We start from the raw sequence: 16484 nt of genomic DNA, 5'->3' as shown, positions 1-16484 counted from the left end.
TGTTGCTGAAGTTTTATTGATCTCATAGATGTAAAGAATCTAATTAAAAAAGTAATTTCACAGCGATGCTGTTTCAGTTTTAGCTTTTACACGACCGAAACTACGCTTCAGATTTAAGGATGACCTAAAGCTAAAAGCGCCAGAACTTGTTTTGAATGACCCGTTAGGCAAAATTGGCTCACATTGCTCGTTAAAAGTTTGAACTGGGCCCTTAAAAAGACGGAATTTAGATGGGGACTGCCCCCCAGTAAATTTTGCCCAAAAAGTTTAAAAATTAAATTGTTGAATTACTAATGAGGTGGTATCAGAACTACCAATAATTGGCACTTAATAATTAACTGTTAACCTACGAGGACTACAAAGTAAACGTGTTTTGTAGATTGTGGATGCATTTAAAAGAAAAAGAAAATAAGCAACACACTGTAGATAAACCTACAACTGTAAGCATGCATGATTGTCATTTTTTTCCTTTGTTTTATTAATGTCAAGCTTACAATATGATCATTATCCTACTTTGAAAGCCTGTTTTACACAGCTCTTTTTTCTTAATATTATTATTACTTTTTTCTGGTTCTCCACGTGTCCTGGTTGAGTCTTTGGTCTTTTTCATCTGAATCCTGTTTTTAATCTTATAATTTAGTTCATTGCAGTGGTTTTTGTCATAAATGCGCTCCCCATTTTTTTCTGCAGAGAATTATTTAGGCGCCAATTTTTTTTCACGATTTCACGCAGATTTCAGTCGAATTAACCGTTGAATCTTAATAAAACGTCATTATTTCATGCATTTCGATCACTACTTTACAGATACAGCTTCAAAAACCATTTGTTTATAAAAAAAAATTGTCTATGCAGAAAAAACGACGCACACCCAAAAAGACCTTAGATTTTCTTTAGACATTGGCAGCTCTGCTAATTAAGACCAACGCTCTAATCAATAGAAAAGTTCTTTGCATCACGGAATTATCAAAAGATTAGGTCAGATGCAATATGTCTTATCACTCGACTTTTTTTGAGGATGAGTTATTACTTATTACTTATCATATTCATAGATATCTCAGCGGTTCGTTTGAAGTGCGCCAAACAAATTCGATGACCTTGTCCCAAAAATACCTTCCGATTGGTGGAGACTAAGCGCGCGTAATTCAATTTACTTCCCCGAACCTAACCGATTCCCAACGACACGTCTTACAGTGAATTCAGCGCTACCAACACAATTTAATCAGAGGGTTAAAATAACCAAGTACAAACATTTTTTCACCAATTTTAGTACAAATTTTTCAATTAATAACACCAGTATGTTAAAGCTGCTACCTAAAACGTATAAAGTGGAATGACGTAAAAATAAAACAACGAAATTACAGTATATTTGAGTGTTTAAGATTCATAACTCCTGGCGCCTCTGTAAACTGTACTTTGCTACAATCGCCCCCACTTTCTGGCTGATGCGCTTGCAGCCCGTCGTGGAAAAAATCTGTTCGTTTGATGGCCCCCAAACTATAAATTCCATCGCTTCTCTGGAAAAAACACAGTAGGATATTGTGTAACGAGCGCAAAACTTCGTACTTTACGTGCTCCTCTATTGGAGTATTAACTCGTCTCTTCGCGAACTCGTCCATTATGCACAACCGGATATGGTGGCGCTCCATCGGAAGAAACGGGACGTAGTGGTCAATCAAGTTGCTTTTGATGGTATCGGAGTGGTGAAAACCCCCTGAAATCGCAGAATTATTATCAAAAAGTATGAAGTTTGATTAGACACGCACCCTCTTCATTGAAGGCCCCCTTTGTTATCAAAGATTCGAAATCGGTCAATCTCAGATCTTCGCGTTTCTGCCCGGTTCTTTGCCACAAATATAAAAAGTGTTCGTTTATTAATTCAGATCCTGTGTTTGATAAAAATATGAAGATGCAATCTCGGTAATCGACGCCATCGACATCGTCTCGATAGTCGATCATCGGCTTGATGATATTCAGGATGTTTGAAGGCATTTTGTCCACTTCGTCGAAAATGAAGAGCTGTTTGGGGCACGAAGACACGTTTCCCTTAATCCAAAGTTGCAGATCTTGCTGAAAGAAGGCCAAGCGTTCAAAAAAGGGGGCGAAAGAAGGCGCATTTCCCACCTGATATTGTTCAACCTTCGCCTGCGAGGGAAAGTGTGTCCGCCCGATGAAATGGTGCACGAATTTGCTCTTACTCCCATATTTATACAGACTGTTCACTATAAAATTGCTAACGTAGTTCTTCCCGCTTCCTGGCCACCCATGGAAGCTCAAAGTGAGCGCCTTTTGAGGCCGGTGTCCACTCCAATGGGATCTCAGCGCGTTCAAGACAACATCCTGGACCAAATGTTGGCCATAAATGTGCTTTTTTAACACGTTTTCAAGACCTGGAAACTCGACTATTTAGACTGTTAAATTGTGGAAACTCACCATCAAAGTCTGCATTTATGTGTCGCTCGTTACAACACTCCACAAATTGGCACTTTGTTGCCCACCAAGCAGTGTTAAGTGCAGATCCTATGGGGGTTGGGTCTAGAAACCCAAAATCGAAGCAGGAACAGACCGAACATTGAAAGAGGAAATAAAGGAATAACTGCATTTTTATTCATCACTAAAACGTGCTGTTGCTAAAGACACGTAACTTTTAAAGTTGTGACGGCCATTCTAACCTCAAAGGTGCCGGTTTGACAGTTGACGTAACACTTGACGTTTGTCCACTGCTTAAATAATCTTGCTCAAAGAGGTGAGCTCAATTAAAATTTGTACCATGAATCACCACGAAAATTTCCCGATAATCTACTAAAATTACTTCGGTGAACTTCACAAAGTCCCTTCTTTGCACAGGAAGCGCGTTTCTTGACACTACCAAATTTTTTATTGCAAGCACACCTTCGTGTAACACACTTGGTTTTACTGGAGTTGTACCAACCTAACCATTTATATTGGAGTTTTTTTCACAGGTATCCAAATAAAATAATTAAACGGCAGTGCGGCTTGCTTCATCTTCTACCACCAAAGAACCGCCAGCAAAAGAGATTTTTGCTACTTCTTTAAATAAGAAGAGTTACAGTGAAGTCAGTTCGCTTGTTTGGTTGGTACCTTTGAAATCACTATCTGTAATATGACATCATCGCTATAGATAGAGTTGCTTGAGTGATTTAGTGGTGGATGTTGCGGAAAATTGTGGAAAAAACGGTAAATTCAGTGATTATTTCAACAAAAAAACAATAAATTTATTGAAAAGACGACAATTTTCAACAAGGGTAAGATTTTACTCGTTTTTAAAGGGGTTTTGTGGGTCAAACAGTCAAATAGTTGGAGTAGTACCACACCCCATGGATGTTAGCCTAGTTTACCCTAGTTTGGACGAGGGGAGATGGAATTTGGGATAGTTTTAACGGCAGTACTCCGGTCTTGACTGGTGAATTTTGCAAAATCAAGCACCCCCTAGTTTCAGGGAATTCGAGTTTTTATTAATATGTTTATTTACATATTTTCGAAACTGAATTTCTTATAAAAATAATCGAAAAATGAGTTAATAAATAAGATATTTTGCGTTTTAAGTAAATTGGTGTAATTGCTGTTGGATCTGAAAGTTTCCCTGCACTGCGGCGATGGTGCCGCAGTGGAGGAGGGAATGAGGTCAATTCAATTGATGGCAGTGTAAAAATTTCAATTACTGTTCTCATCATTAAAACATCTCTGCAAGGCCTCCACCTTGTAATTTGTTTCGTTTGTTTCAAAATCTCTAAGCTCTGATAAGCATGATTAGAATTATGAAAACTGATAACAAATCCTAAGTGGTTTTAAAAATGCACTTTGCCACATAAATATTCTTATCAAAGTTCGTCTATTTAAAGAAATTTGACTGCTCGGAAAGTTACGTTATGATCAGGGATTACGTAAGAGCCGCCCGGCGCGCCGACCGGTATATTAGTAAACAAAAAAGTGATTCATAAGTTTTGTTGTTATGTCATCTTTATTTGCGGTTTTTATTAACCTCTTTTATGTTTTGTTGATAATAGAAGAAGTTGTTTTCTAAACAGAACAAGGAATTTACTCAATAAACAATTCACATGAAGAATTCGCAAGAAATAAGCCCATACACCCGACTTCCCCTGATTTCCCGCTGATTTGCTCCATTTCGTCCAACTTCCCCTGATTTTTATATGATTTCGTCAAACTTTCCCTGATTTTTATATGATTTCGTCAAACTTTCCCTGGTTTCTTTATTATTTCGTCCATCTCCCCCCCTTAATTTGGTTGTGATTTTGTGGAACTTCCCCTGATTTCCTTGTGATTTGGTCTAATTTCCCATAATTTCGTTAAACTTCCCCTGATTTCCTTAAACTTCCTCTGATTTCGTTGTGATTTCGTACAATTTTCGTTGATTTTCTTGTGATTTCGTGCAACTTCTCCTAATTTTTTAAAGATTTCGTTTTACTGATTTTCTAGTAATTTCTCCATCTTCTCCTAATTTCCTTGTGATTTTGTTTAACCTCTTCTAATTTCTTCTAACTTTCCATGATTTCCTTGTAATTTCGTCTAACTTCTCCTGATTTTCTTGTTATTTAGTTAATCTTTCCCTGATTTTCTTGTGATTTTGTTGAACTTCTCCTGATTTCTTTGTGATTTCGTCCAATTTCTCCAGATTTCCTATTGATTGCCCCTGATCTAATGATTTCTCCTGATTTTCTAGATTTTTCCACTCAAGTTGAACCATTTCGTACATTTTTTGTTATAAAAACAGTTGAAAAAGCCACGCCCATTATCATCCCGCTTGCATCATTAATTGCTACACTGCGATGAGGTGGGGGCGTTCTAAAACTAATTACACCAATAACACCTCCATAGCAATCAACCAACCAATCATATCCTGAAATGCCACGCGCTGTTTCCCCAAACGCCTTAAAAACAAACGAAAAAGAGATTTTCAATTTTTCCGTTTCCAGAATACAACTCCCCCGCCATGGACCAGATCCCTCCTCCAAAGGAGGTAAAAATCCTAGAGACAGCGGAAGACATTCAAGAGCGCCGCCAACAAGTCTTAACCAGATATGACAACTTCAAAGCGGACGCCCGAGCAAAACGAGAGAAGTTGGAAGATTCGCGACGATTCCAGTATTTCAAACGCGACGCCGATGAACTAGAATCGTGGATTTTGGAGAAACTCCAAGCCGCATCCGATGAGAGCTACAAAGATCCGACGAATTTACAAGCGAAGATCCAGAAGCATCAAGCGTTTGAGGCGGAGGTGGCGGCTCACAGCAATGCCATCGTGGTGTTGGACAACACCGGCAGAGAAATGATCAATCAGAATCATTACGAGTCGGAGACGATCAGACGGAGGCTCGAGGAGCTGCACAGACTGTGGGAGCAGCTTCTTTCGAAGTTAGCTGAAAAGGGAATGAAGCTCCAGCAGGCGCTCGTCTTGGTGCAGTTCATCCGCCAGTGCGACGAAGTAATGTTTTGGATTACTGACAAGAGCACGTTTTTGACTACGGAGGAGTTCGGCCACGACCTGGAGCACGTCGAAGTTCTCCAGCGCAAGTTCGACGAGTTCCAGAAGGACATGGCGTCGCAAGAATACCGCGTCACGCAGGTAAACGAGCTCGCCGACAAACTCCTCCAAGACGGCCATCCGGAGCGCGACACCATCGTCAACAGAAAAGAAGAGTTGAACAACGCCTGGCAGCGCCTCAAACAGATGACTCTCATGCGCCAGGACAAACTCTACGGAGCGCACGAAATCCAGAGGTTTAACCGCGACGCCGACGAGACCGTCGCCTGGATCGCCGAGAAAGACGTGGTGCTGTCTTCCGACGACTACGGGCGCGATTTGGCGAGCGTCCAAGCGCTCCAACGGAAGCACGAGGGTGTGGAGCGAGATTTGGCGGCCCTGGAGGACAAAGTCTCCACCATAGGCAAAGAAGCGGATCGGCTGTGTGCCATCCATGGAGACCACGGCGATCAGATTCAATCCAAACGAGCGGAGATCGAAGACTACTGGCAGAGTTTAACAGCGAAGGCGAAAGAGCGCCGGGAGAAACTCGAGGAGTCGTACGCGCTCCATCGGTTCTTGTCCGACTTCCGGGATCTCGTGTCTTGGATCAACGACATGAAAGCCATCATTTCCGCCGACGAGCTGGCGAAGGATGTCGCAGGCGCGGAGGCTCTTCTGGAGCGACACCAAGAGCACAGGGGAGAGATCGATGCTCGGGAGGACAGTTTCACCACCACGACCGAGGCGGGAAGGTTGCTTCTTGAAAAGGGCCACTACGCCAGCGATGAAGTCAAGGAGAAGCTGTCGACGCTCGTCTCTGATAAGAATTCGTTGTTGGCTCTGTGGGAGGAGCGCAGGATTCTGTACGAGCAGTGCATGGACCTGCAGCTCTTCTACCGCGACACGGAACAAGCAGACACTTGGATGGCGAAACAAGAGGCGTTTTTAGCCAACGAAGACTTAGGGGACTCTCTGGACTCGGTAGAGGCGCTCATTAAGAAACACGAGGATTTCGAGAAGTCACTGGCAGCTCAGGAGGAGAAGATCAAGGCGCTTGACGAGTTCGCGACTAAATTGATCGACGGGGAGCACTACGCCGCTGATGATGTCGCCCAGAGACGCGCAATGGTAAACTCGTTCTTTCTAACATCGAATTTCTTTTAAATTATTTGTTTTAGTTGTTGGAGCGGCGCTCGGCGCTCAAGGAGAAGTCGGCTCTACGACGCGTCCTCCTGGAGGACGCGTACAAACTCCAGCAGTTCGAGCGCGATTGCGACGAAACCAAAGGATGGATCAACGAGAAATTGAAATTCGCCACTGATGAGAGTTACCTAGACCCTACTAATCTCGGTGGTAAAGTCCAGAAGCACCAGAACTTCGAGCAGGAACTCAACGCGAACAAGACAAGAATGGAGGATATCACCTCAACCGGTCAAGAACTGGTGGATGCTAACCATTACGCCGCTCCTCGCATCCGCTCTCGCATGGAAGAAATCGTCAATTTATGGGAGACTCTGGTGCAAGCCACCGACAAGAAGAGCTCGAAGCTCCAAGAAGCCAGTCAACAACAACAGTTCAATCGCACCATTGAAGACGTGGAGTTGTGGTTGTCGGAAATCGAAGGCCAACTCATGTCGGAGGACTATGGGAAGGACCTCACCTCCGTGCAGAACCTCCAGAAGAAGCACAACCTCTTGGAGGCGGACGTGGCGTCGCACCAGGACCGCATCGAGGGGATAACCGCCGCGGCTAACCAGTTCGTGGAGCGCGGCCACTTCGACGCCGATAACATCGCGCACAAGCAGAAGATAATGACTGACCGGTACACCGCGCTGCAGACGCCGATGGCGATAAGGAAGCAGCGGCTGTTGGACTCGCTGCAGGTCCAACAACTCTTCAGAGACATCGAGGATGAGGAGGCGTGGATTCGAGAGAAGGAGCCGATCGCCGCGGGTACTACCAGAGGACGGGATTTGATTGGGGTGCAGAATTTGATTAAGAAGCACCAGGCGGTTCTGGCGGAGATTAACAATCACGATGGGAGGATCAGCGCGGTGGTGGATGCCGGGAAGCAGATGATGGAGGATGAGCACTTCGCCAGCGAGCAGATCCGGAATAGAGTCAACATGCTGTTTGATCACTGGGTGCAATTAAAGGAGAAAGCCAATCAAGTAAGTTCTTCCCCACATTTGTAGCGTTTTATTGAACTGTTAAATTTTAGCGCAAACAAGATTTGGACGACTCCCTGCAAGCCCACCAGTACTACGCCGACGCCAACGAGGCCGAGTCGTGGATGAAGGAAAAAGAACCAATTGTGAGCAACACGGATTATGGAAAAGACGAAGATTCCTCCGAGGCGCTCCTGAAGAAACACGAGGCTTTAATGAGTGATTTGATCGCGTTCGGCAACACCATCGAGGGGCTCAAAGAACAGGCGCGCAACTGTCGGGTAAGACTCCCATCATTCATCCAAAGTTTCAATTTGAATTTCCAGCAACAAGAGCCTCCGGTGGTCGACGTGACCGGCAGGGAAACCGTTCAAGCTCTGTACGACTACACCGAGAAATCCGCAAGAGAGGTGTCGATGAAGAAAGGCGATCTCCTCCACCTGTTGAACTCCAGCAACAAGGACTGGTGGAAGGTGGAGATTCACGATCGGCAGGGGTTCGTCCCCGCGGCGTACGTGAAGAAGGTGGACGCGGGGCTCACCGCGTCGCAGCAGAACCTCGTTGATAACAACTCTATCTCGGCGAGGCAGAACCAGATCAACACCCAGTACGATCGCCTCCTGGCCTTGGCCAGGGAGCGCCAGAACAAACTCAACGAAACCGTCAAAGCGTACGTTTTGGTCCGAGAGGCGGCGGAATTAGCGTCGTGGATTAAAGACAAGGAGATGCACGCGCAGGTGCAGGACGTCGGCGAAGACCTCGAGCAGGTGGAAGTCATGCAGAAGAAGTTCGATGACTTCCAGACCGATTTGAAGGCTAACGAAGTGCGCTTGGCTGAAATGAACGAAATTGCCATGCAGTTGGTGTCGCTAGGTCAGACCGAAGCCGCGCTCAAGATCCAGACGCAGATGGAGGATTTGAACACCAAGTGGACCTCCCTCCAGCAGCTAACAGCAGAGCGCGCGAATCAATTAGGCTCGGCTCATGAAGTCCAGAGGTTCCACCGGGACGTGGACGAGACCAAAGATTGGATCCAGGAGAAAGACGAGGCGCTGAACAACGACGACCTGGGGAAGGACCTCCGAAGCGTGCAGGCTCTCCAGAGGAAACACGAAGGGTTGGAAAGGGATTTGGCTGCTCTTGGGGATAAGGTAAGGGGATGATCGCGTCACCCACAACTAATGCGGGTTTTCAGATCAAACAACTCGATGAAATTGCGGGGAGGTTGGTGCAGACCCATCCTGATAGCGCCGAGCAAACTCGAGTTAAACAAGAGGAGATTAACGAGCTGTGGACGCAGTTAACAGCGAAAGCGAATAACCGAAAAGAGAAGTTGCTGGATTCGTACGATTTGCAGCGATTCCTTAACGACCATCGCGATTTGATGGCGTGGATGAACTCTATGTTGGGGCTGGTGACCTCCACCGAACTAGCGAATGACGTCACCGGCTCGGAGGCCCTCATCGAACGCCACCAGGTGAGATTAACACTCCTACAACTCTGTATATAAATACAGAGCGATTTTTTTTTGTTGATCAAAGGCGGGACGTAGGTCGTAGCGACCCACATTAGTGGGAGGGTGCACACAAGAGCGTAGAATCAGTTGCGGTCGAGAGGCATAATTTAATTATTTGTGTGTGGGTGACAATAAAACAGCGAGCGAGTGCTTAAGATTAATTAATTAATTAATTAAGATGAATTGGAGCCACATATTACACAGCGAAAACAATTTTTTGTGCGGCGAATTGTGCCGATGGGACGCCCATGCCTCCAAGGTAACTGTCACGAAACTGACATCTGTCAAAGTAAATTTTATTTTTTTAATTTGTGGAATTTCGACTATTAGAAGGAGTTTCGGCCGTTTGCACACGCATGATCCGTTTTTGTGGATCAAGACAAACATCTCCATATCTTTAAATTTAACGAAAAGTCCGATTTTTGGTAATTTCCGGAAAATCGTCTGAAGTAAGAACCGACATACCCACAAATTTCAACTTCGCCTTTGATTAACATGGAAAAGAATCGCCCTGTGTAATGCGGCGGTCATTCAAACCCCAATTTTCTCCATGTTCGCATCAAATCCCGCTGATTTCTGTGTTTGCATTATTTTTTAGAGCTACAGGGCTGAAATAGACGCGCGTTGTGGATTACCTCAGGTACACAAATACGGCAGAGTGTCTCTACTTGTACTAACACGGGCGTGTTGGATTATAAAATGCAATTAATTCTAGATGCTTGACTACTTTCTCCACTCTTTATTCTGCTCGTATTGTCAGCTAATTCGTTTTTTTTAATATAGGAACACCGAACGGAAATCGACGCCCGCGCCGGGACGTTCAACGCCCTCGAGCAGTTCGGGCAGCAACTCCTCAGCTCCAACCACTACGCGAGTCCGGAGATCCAGGAGAAGTTGAAGCAGCTGCACGATTTCCGCCAGGAGCTCGAGCGCCACTGGATCGAGCGCCGAGTGCAATTGGACCAGAATCTCGACCTCAATCTCTTCTACAGAGATTGCGAGCAGGCGGAGAACTGGATGTCCGACCGAGAGGCGTTTATCGCCTCCGATGAGGTTGATTCCAACGGGGATAACGTGGAGGCGCTCATCAAGAAGCACGAGGACTTCGACAAGGCCATCAATGCTCATGTAAGGTGCCCCCATCAAACTTCTCTTTTATTGGGGTGGTTTTGCAGGAGGAGAAGATCGCAGCTTTAGAGAGTTTGGCTAATCAACTCATCGAGAACGAGCACTACGCGTCTGCAGACATCGACAATAAAAGGAAGCAAGTGTTGGATCGGTGGCGACATCTTAAGGAGGCGCTGATTGAAAAGCGCTCCAAGCTTGGCGAGAGTCAGACTCTTCAACAGTTCTCAAGAGACGCGGATGAGATCGAGAACTGGATTGCAGAGAAGCTGCAGTTGGCCACGGAGGAGAGTTACAAGGATCCGGCGAACATTCAATCCAAACACCAGAAGCATCAGGCGTTTGAAGCGGAACTTGCTGCCAACGCCGATAGAATCCAATCGGTCCTCGCAAACGGGACGAATTTGATCGAGAAGAGGCAATGCGCCGGCTCTGAGGAAGCCGTCCAGAAGCGGTTAGAATCTATCGCGGATCAATGGGAGTTCCTCACGCAGAAAACCACCGAGAAGTCGATGAAGCTGAAAGAAGCCAACAAGCAACGGACTTACATTGCTGCCGTGAAAGATTTAGACTTTTGGTTGGGAGAAGTCGAGAGTTTGCTGACGAGCGAGGACGCGGGGAAGGACTTGGCGTCCGTGCAGAACTTGATGAAGAAGCACCAGCTCGTCGAAGCCGACATCCAAGCCCATGAAGATCGAATTAAAGATATGAACGACCAAGCCGACTCTCTTATTGAAAGTGGTCAATTCGACACCGCCTCCATCCAGGAGAAGCGACAGTCGATCAACGAGCGCTACGAACGGATTAAGAACTTGGCGGCGCATCGCCAGGCGCGGCTCAATGAAGCCAACACTCTCCATCAGTTCTTCAGGGATATCGCGGACGAGGAGTCGTGGATCAAGGAGAAGAAGTTGCTGGTGGGGTCGGATGACTACGGGCGCGACCTCACCGGCGTGCAGAATCTGAAGAAGAAGCACAAGCGCCTGGAGGCGGAGTTGGGTTCGCACGAACCGGCAATCCAAGCCGTCCAAGAAGCGGGTGAGAAGCTCATGGATGTTTCAAATTTAGGAGTCCCGGAAATTGAGCAGCGCCTCAAGGCTCTTAACCAAGCCTGGGCGGAACTGAAACAATTGGCGGCGACGCGGGGACAGAAACTCGACGAGTCGTTGACTTACCAGCAGTTCCTCGCCAAAGTCGAAGAAGAGGAGGCTTGGATCAGCGAGAAACAACAACTGTTGAGTGTGGAGGATTACGGGGACACCATGGCGGCGGTGCAGGGGCTCCTGAAGAAGCACGACGCTTTCGAGACGGACTTCCAAGCGCACCGAGAGCGCTGCAAGGACATTAACGACGCCGGAAAGAAACTCGTTGGGGATGGTAACCACAACGCGGATAGTATCAACCAGCGGTGCCAGCAGCTGCAGACGAAGCTCGACCACCTGGAGGCGTTGGCCGGCCGGCGCAAGGCTAAACTCATCGACAACTCCGCCTACTTGCAGTTCATGTGGAAGGCGGACGTAGTGGAGAGTTGGATCGCCGACAAAGAAACACACGTGAAGAGCGAGGAGTTCGGGCGGGATCTCTCCTCCGTGCAGACGCTTCTCACAAAACAGGAGACATTTGATGCAGGTGAGGCCGGTTCTCCACTTCTTCGGTGATCTAACAGTTTTGCCTAGGTCTCACGGCGTTCGAACACGAGGGCATCCAAAACATCACCGCCTTGAAAGACCAACTCATCGCCTCCAACCACGATCAGAGTCCGGCGATTTTACAGCGCCACGCGGATGTTATCGCTCGTTGGCAGAAACTCCTCGCGGATTCCGATGCGCGGAAGCAGCGACTTCTTCACATGCAGGAGCAGTTTAGACAGATCGAAGATCTCTTCCTGACGTTCGCGAAGAGAGCCTCTGCTTTCAACTCTTGGTTCGAAAACGCCGAAGAAGATCTCACTGATCCAGTTCGATGCAATTCGATTGAGGAGATCAGAGCGCTGCGTGAAGCTCACGCTCAATTCCAAGCGTCGCTGTCGAGCGCGCAAGCAGACTTTGAGGCTTTGGCGGCGTTGGATCAACAAATTAAGAGTTTTAACGTGGGGCCGAATCCCTACACTTGGTTTAACATGGAGGCGTTGGAGGAGACGTGGAGGAATCTGCAGAAGATCATCGCCGAAAGAGACGTGGAGTTGAATAAGGAGGCGCAGCGGCAGGAAGAGAACGATAAGTTGCGTAAGGAGTTCGCCAAGCATGCGAACGCTTTCCATCTCTGGCTGACCGAGACACGGTGAGTTTTGTTCTTTATTCCAACGCGGAAATGACGTTTATTTGCAGTTATCGAATTTTAGGCTGGGACGGGTAAATAATGAGTGGTTTGGCTAAAACCTTGTATTCAATCTCAAATAACATACAGTAACTTCCCGGTTTTTTTTTGTGATTCTAACCCAATTTAACAAGTTTGTTGTTGTCACCGGACGGACGTTCTAAACTTGTGTCTTCTTTAGCACGTCGATGATGGAGGGCTCCGGCTCCCTGGAGCAGCAGCTGGAGGCCACCAAGCGCAAAGCCGCGGAGGTGCGCGCGCGCCGCTCCGACCTAAAGAAAATCGAGGACTTGGGCGCCATCCTGGAGGAGCACCTCATCCTGGACAACCGCTACACCGAGCACTCCACCGTGGGTTTGGCGCAGCAGTGGGACCAATTGGACCAACTGGGAATGCGCATGCAGCACAACCTCGAGCAACAGATCCAAGCGCGCAATCAATCAGGCGTCAGTGAAGACGCCCTCAAAGAGTTCTCGATGATGTTCAAGCACTTCGACAAGGAGAAATCGGGGAAATTGAACCACCAGGAGTTCAAGAGTTGTCTGCGAGCGCTGGGGTACGACCTTCCGATGGTGGAGGAGGGCCAGCCGGACCCGGAATTCGACGCGATTTTAGATGTGGTCGATCCAAACCGCGACGGACACGTTTCGTTACAAGAGTACATGGCGTTTATGATCAGCAAAGAAACTGAGAATGTGCAGAGTTCGGAAGAGATTGAAAAGGCGTTCAGGGCGATTACGGCAGGGGACCGTCCGTATGTCACGCAGGAGGAATTATATGCGGTGCGTTTTGTCATTAAATCGATTCTTTATTAATTTCGGCTTTATTGCAGAACCTGACGAAGGAAATGGCGGATTATTGCGTGGCAAGGATGAAACCTTACTTGGAACCAAAAACTGAGCGGCCGATTGCCGGGGCGTTGGACTACATAGAATTTACGCGAACTCTCTTCCAGAATTAATTGTGTTTTTCCTTCACTTTTAATGGTAGTTGGGCGCCACAATTATGTATCCTCTGCCTTTTATTTATTTTTATATAGAGCTTGTATTCGCATGAATTTTAATGTTGTAATCACAGTATATAAGTTATATACCTTGTTTAATCTTTCAAATATATCGCTTCTAGTTTCGATTTTGATTTTTCATCCATTCTGGCTGTTTTCTGCGTTGGATGCGCAGACTATAGCTACCAGAAAACTACCAGTTTTTAACGCCTAAATCGCGAAAAAACTGTAGAAATCTTCACGAAATCTGCAAAATTCGTAGAGAAATCCGCTTATTTTTATGCTAAATAACGTTTTTTGGGTTGGATTCGCAAAATAGAGCTCGAAAACTACCAATTTTTATTAAGATTCAACGGTGACATCGCGAGAAAACTGCAAAATTTGTAGAAAAATCCGCTTATTTCGATGCTAAATGACGATTTTTGGCCAATTCTGGCCGTTTTCTGGCTTGGATTTGCAAAGAAGAACTCGAAATCTACAAAACCACCAGTTTTTATCAAGATTCAACGGCTAAATCGCGAGAAAACGGCAGAAATCTTACAAAGTGCGAATTTTCGAATTTTGAATCTAGTGTCTTTCGTGACGTCTGTTGGTACCACTTTTAAATCACTGTCACTGAAAGTTGAAAGTTATTGTTAAATTTTTACAATTGTTTGAATTATTAATTAATAAAACTGTCTTAAATGACTACTAAATAATGAATGAACACACGGTATACAGAAAGGTGAATCAAACCCCTGCAAATCCTGAATTTAATGACTTTATTCGGCACTGTTGGTACCGATCTTCGATCTTAAACATGTCAAAACCACACTTACGTTTGTTTGACGGATTTCTAACCTAAAAATGTCACATTTTCTAACCTCACAATGTTGATCCCAAAAAACTCTCTCCTCTTACTCAAACGTTTCAGCCAGAAGTGGATTAAGCCTGTAGGCCACGACACTGGAATAAAAATCTTCAATTGCGTGACAAAAACCAAAGAGCCTTTAATAGTCAAAAACAAAAATTTAGTGACATGGTACACTTGTGGCCCTACAGTCTACGATTCCTCTCATATCGGCCACGCCAGTTGCTTCATCAAACTCGATATTATTCAAAGAATTCTCCGAAAATACTTCAATTTGAATTTAGTAACTGTCATGAATATCACAGACGTTGATGATAAAATAATCGCCAGGAGCAACGCGGCGAAGATTCCGTTTCTGGAGCTAACTAAACAGTTTGAGAAGGAGTTTTGGAAGGACTTGGAGGCCCTGGGAATACGGAAACCAAACTGTGTCTTGCGAGTGACGCAAAACATTGAAATAATAAAAGTGTTCATTCAGAGACTAATAGAAGAGAACAAAGCGTACCAATCTGACAACAAAACGGTGTATTTCGACGTCGCCGCGCACGACTTCTACGGGAAGCTACATTCCGTCGGCTCTGAACCCCCCGAGCCTGTTAAGTACAAGAAGTCCCCACAGGACTTCGCCCTGTGGAAGCCCGTCAAACCGGGAGAAATCTACTGGGAGAGTTCCTGGGGGCCAGGGCGCCCCGGGTGGCACATCGAATGCTCAGCCCTCGCCTCAACTGTCTTCGGTAACAACGCAATCTCTTCGAATTTTGATTGACTGTTGAGATTTCCAGGGTCCTCAGTGGACATCCACGCCGGCGGGGTCGATTTGCGCTTCCCTCATCACGAAAACGAAGAGGCGCAGTGCTGCGCCTTCCATAACAAGCCCCAATGGGTCAATTATTGGGTGCACACGGGGCACCTCCACTTGAAAGACAGCGAAAAGATGTCGAAGTCATTGAAAAACACGGTTTCCGTGGCGGCTCTGTTGGAGAACACCTCCGCGCAGACCTTCCGGATGGCGTGTATAATGTCACACTATCGGAAGAACATGGAGTTTGGCGCTGAGTTCTTGAAGACGGCGTCCAATACCTTACAGAACTACAAGAATTTCCAGGATGTTTGTACAAACCACTTAAACGGGCTGTTGGGGGGCGACATCAACGACACCGCTTTACTCGGACTGGTTGAGTCTTCGACGAAGAGCATCTACGATGCGTTGGTGGACGATTTCAACACTCCGGTGGTCGTGGAGACGCTAAATGAAGTAGTTTCGACAGTTAATGGACTTTTACATTCCTCCAGAACGGACGCTGGTGGTTCAAAGTCTGCGGGTTTAATTGCGGTTTTGAATTTGGTCTCAACCACTTTAGATCTGCTGGGAGTTAGTCTGCAGAGTCAATCTGTTGGTGATGACTCTGGTTTTGTTGATGTTATGAATATTTTGAACGATTTTAGACAACATGTGAGGCAATATGGAATTTTGAAGAAAGACCAACAGTTGTTGGCACTCTGTGATACTGTTAGGGACGATTTAAGGAAAGTTAATGTTAGCGTCAAAGACTTCAATAAAATGTCGTCTTGGTCGCGACAATAATTGAATAAAGAAGTGGATTTTTGCATTGTTGTCTTTTTTATTGTTTTTCCGTGCCAAAAACTCAAAATCTCCAAATCTAATTTGATCGATTGCTCGCTTATTTTTGAAGCAAACTGAAAGTGTTGGTGCTCATTTTACGCAGAATTTCACGCTGAATCCAAAAATCGTCTATAAATAGCCGAATTAGAAGCGTTACATTTTCCGAATTTTAAATTTGAAAATCGTCGAAACAGTTATTTTTCCAGCTCTAAATTGGTCGATATTTCACTTATTTTCAGAGCAATCTTAAATTATGGGTGCTTATACTACTTATACGCAGAATCCAAACCGGATAGTGAATTTTTAGTTCCCAAATGACACAATTTGGTGAAACTTTGACAAATCCATAACTTGCTTTGCTGGACGACCAGAAAACAAA

At 45.7% G+C, this 16484-nt stretch overlaps 3 protein-coding genes across 7 annotated transcripts; 2 read left to right on the top strand and 1 right to left on the bottom strand.

Moving 5' to 3' along the window:
* Positions 1–1344: 1344 nt before the first annotated feature.
* Positions 1345–2916, bottom strand: LOC148173449 (torsin-1A-like). Its single transcript, XM_088039930.1, has 5 exons — positions 2431–2916; positions 2122–2387; positions 1764–2067; positions 1564–1711; positions 1345–1514 (listed from the first exon to the last, which is right to left on the bottom strand). Exons 1-5 carry the CDS (start codon positions 2597–2599, stop codon positions 1382–1384), a joined length of 1020 nt encoding a protein of 339 aa, XP_087896056.1. The 5' UTR covers positions 2600–2916; the 3' UTR covers positions 1345–1381.
* A 181-nt stretch (positions 2917–3097) lies between these two features.
* On the top strand, positions 3098–13759 carry alpha-Spec (alpha spectrin). 5 transcript variants are annotated; one of them, XM_088039926.1, is made up of 13 exons: positions 3098–3195; positions 4953–6631; positions 6682–7674; positions 7725–7952; positions 7998–8822; positions 8867–9148; positions 9786–9827; positions 9971–10315; positions 10363–11941; positions 11989–12592; positions 12640–12663; positions 12810–13410; positions 13461–13759. In XM_088039926.1, exons 2-13 carry the CDS (start codon positions 4970–4972, stop codon positions 13587–13589), a joined length of 7314 nt encoding a protein of 2437 aa, XP_087896052.1. In that variant the 5' UTR covers positions 3098–3195; positions 4953–4969; the 3' UTR covers positions 13590–13759. The 5 variants fall into 5 exon arrangements, with proteins under 5 accessions (XP_087896052.1, XP_087896051.1, XP_087896054.1 ...); XM_088039925.1 differs by having other exon boundaries at positions 3101–3263; XM_088039928.1 differs by lacking the exon at positions 9786–9827 and having other exon boundaries at positions 3102–3263.
* A 632-nt stretch (positions 13760–14391) lies between these two features.
* Positions 14392–16085, top strand: CysRS-m (cysteine--tRNA ligase-like protein, mitochondrial). Its single transcript, XM_088038838.1, has 2 exons — positions 14392–15215; positions 15264–16085. The coding sequence occupies exons 1-2, from the start codon at positions 14501–14503 to the stop codon at positions 16064–16066; spliced, it is 1518 nt and encodes a 505-aa protein (XP_087894964.1). The 5' UTR covers positions 14392–14500; the 3' UTR covers positions 16067–16085.
* Positions 16086–16484: the final 399 nt, after the last annotated feature.

This window comes from Gnatocerus cornutus, chromosome 6 (assembly GCF_029298725.1).
Source record: "Gnatocerus cornutus isolate USDA-ARS CGAHR chromosome 6, icGnaCorn1.1, whole genome shotgun sequence".
Taxonomy (NCBI): domain Eukaryota; kingdom Metazoa; phylum Arthropoda; class Insecta; order Coleoptera; family Tenebrionidae; genus Gnatocerus; species Gnatocerus cornutus.
The sequence above is the reverse complement of the archived record's forward strand: the minus strand, read 5'-3'. Positions and strand labels throughout refer to the sequence as shown.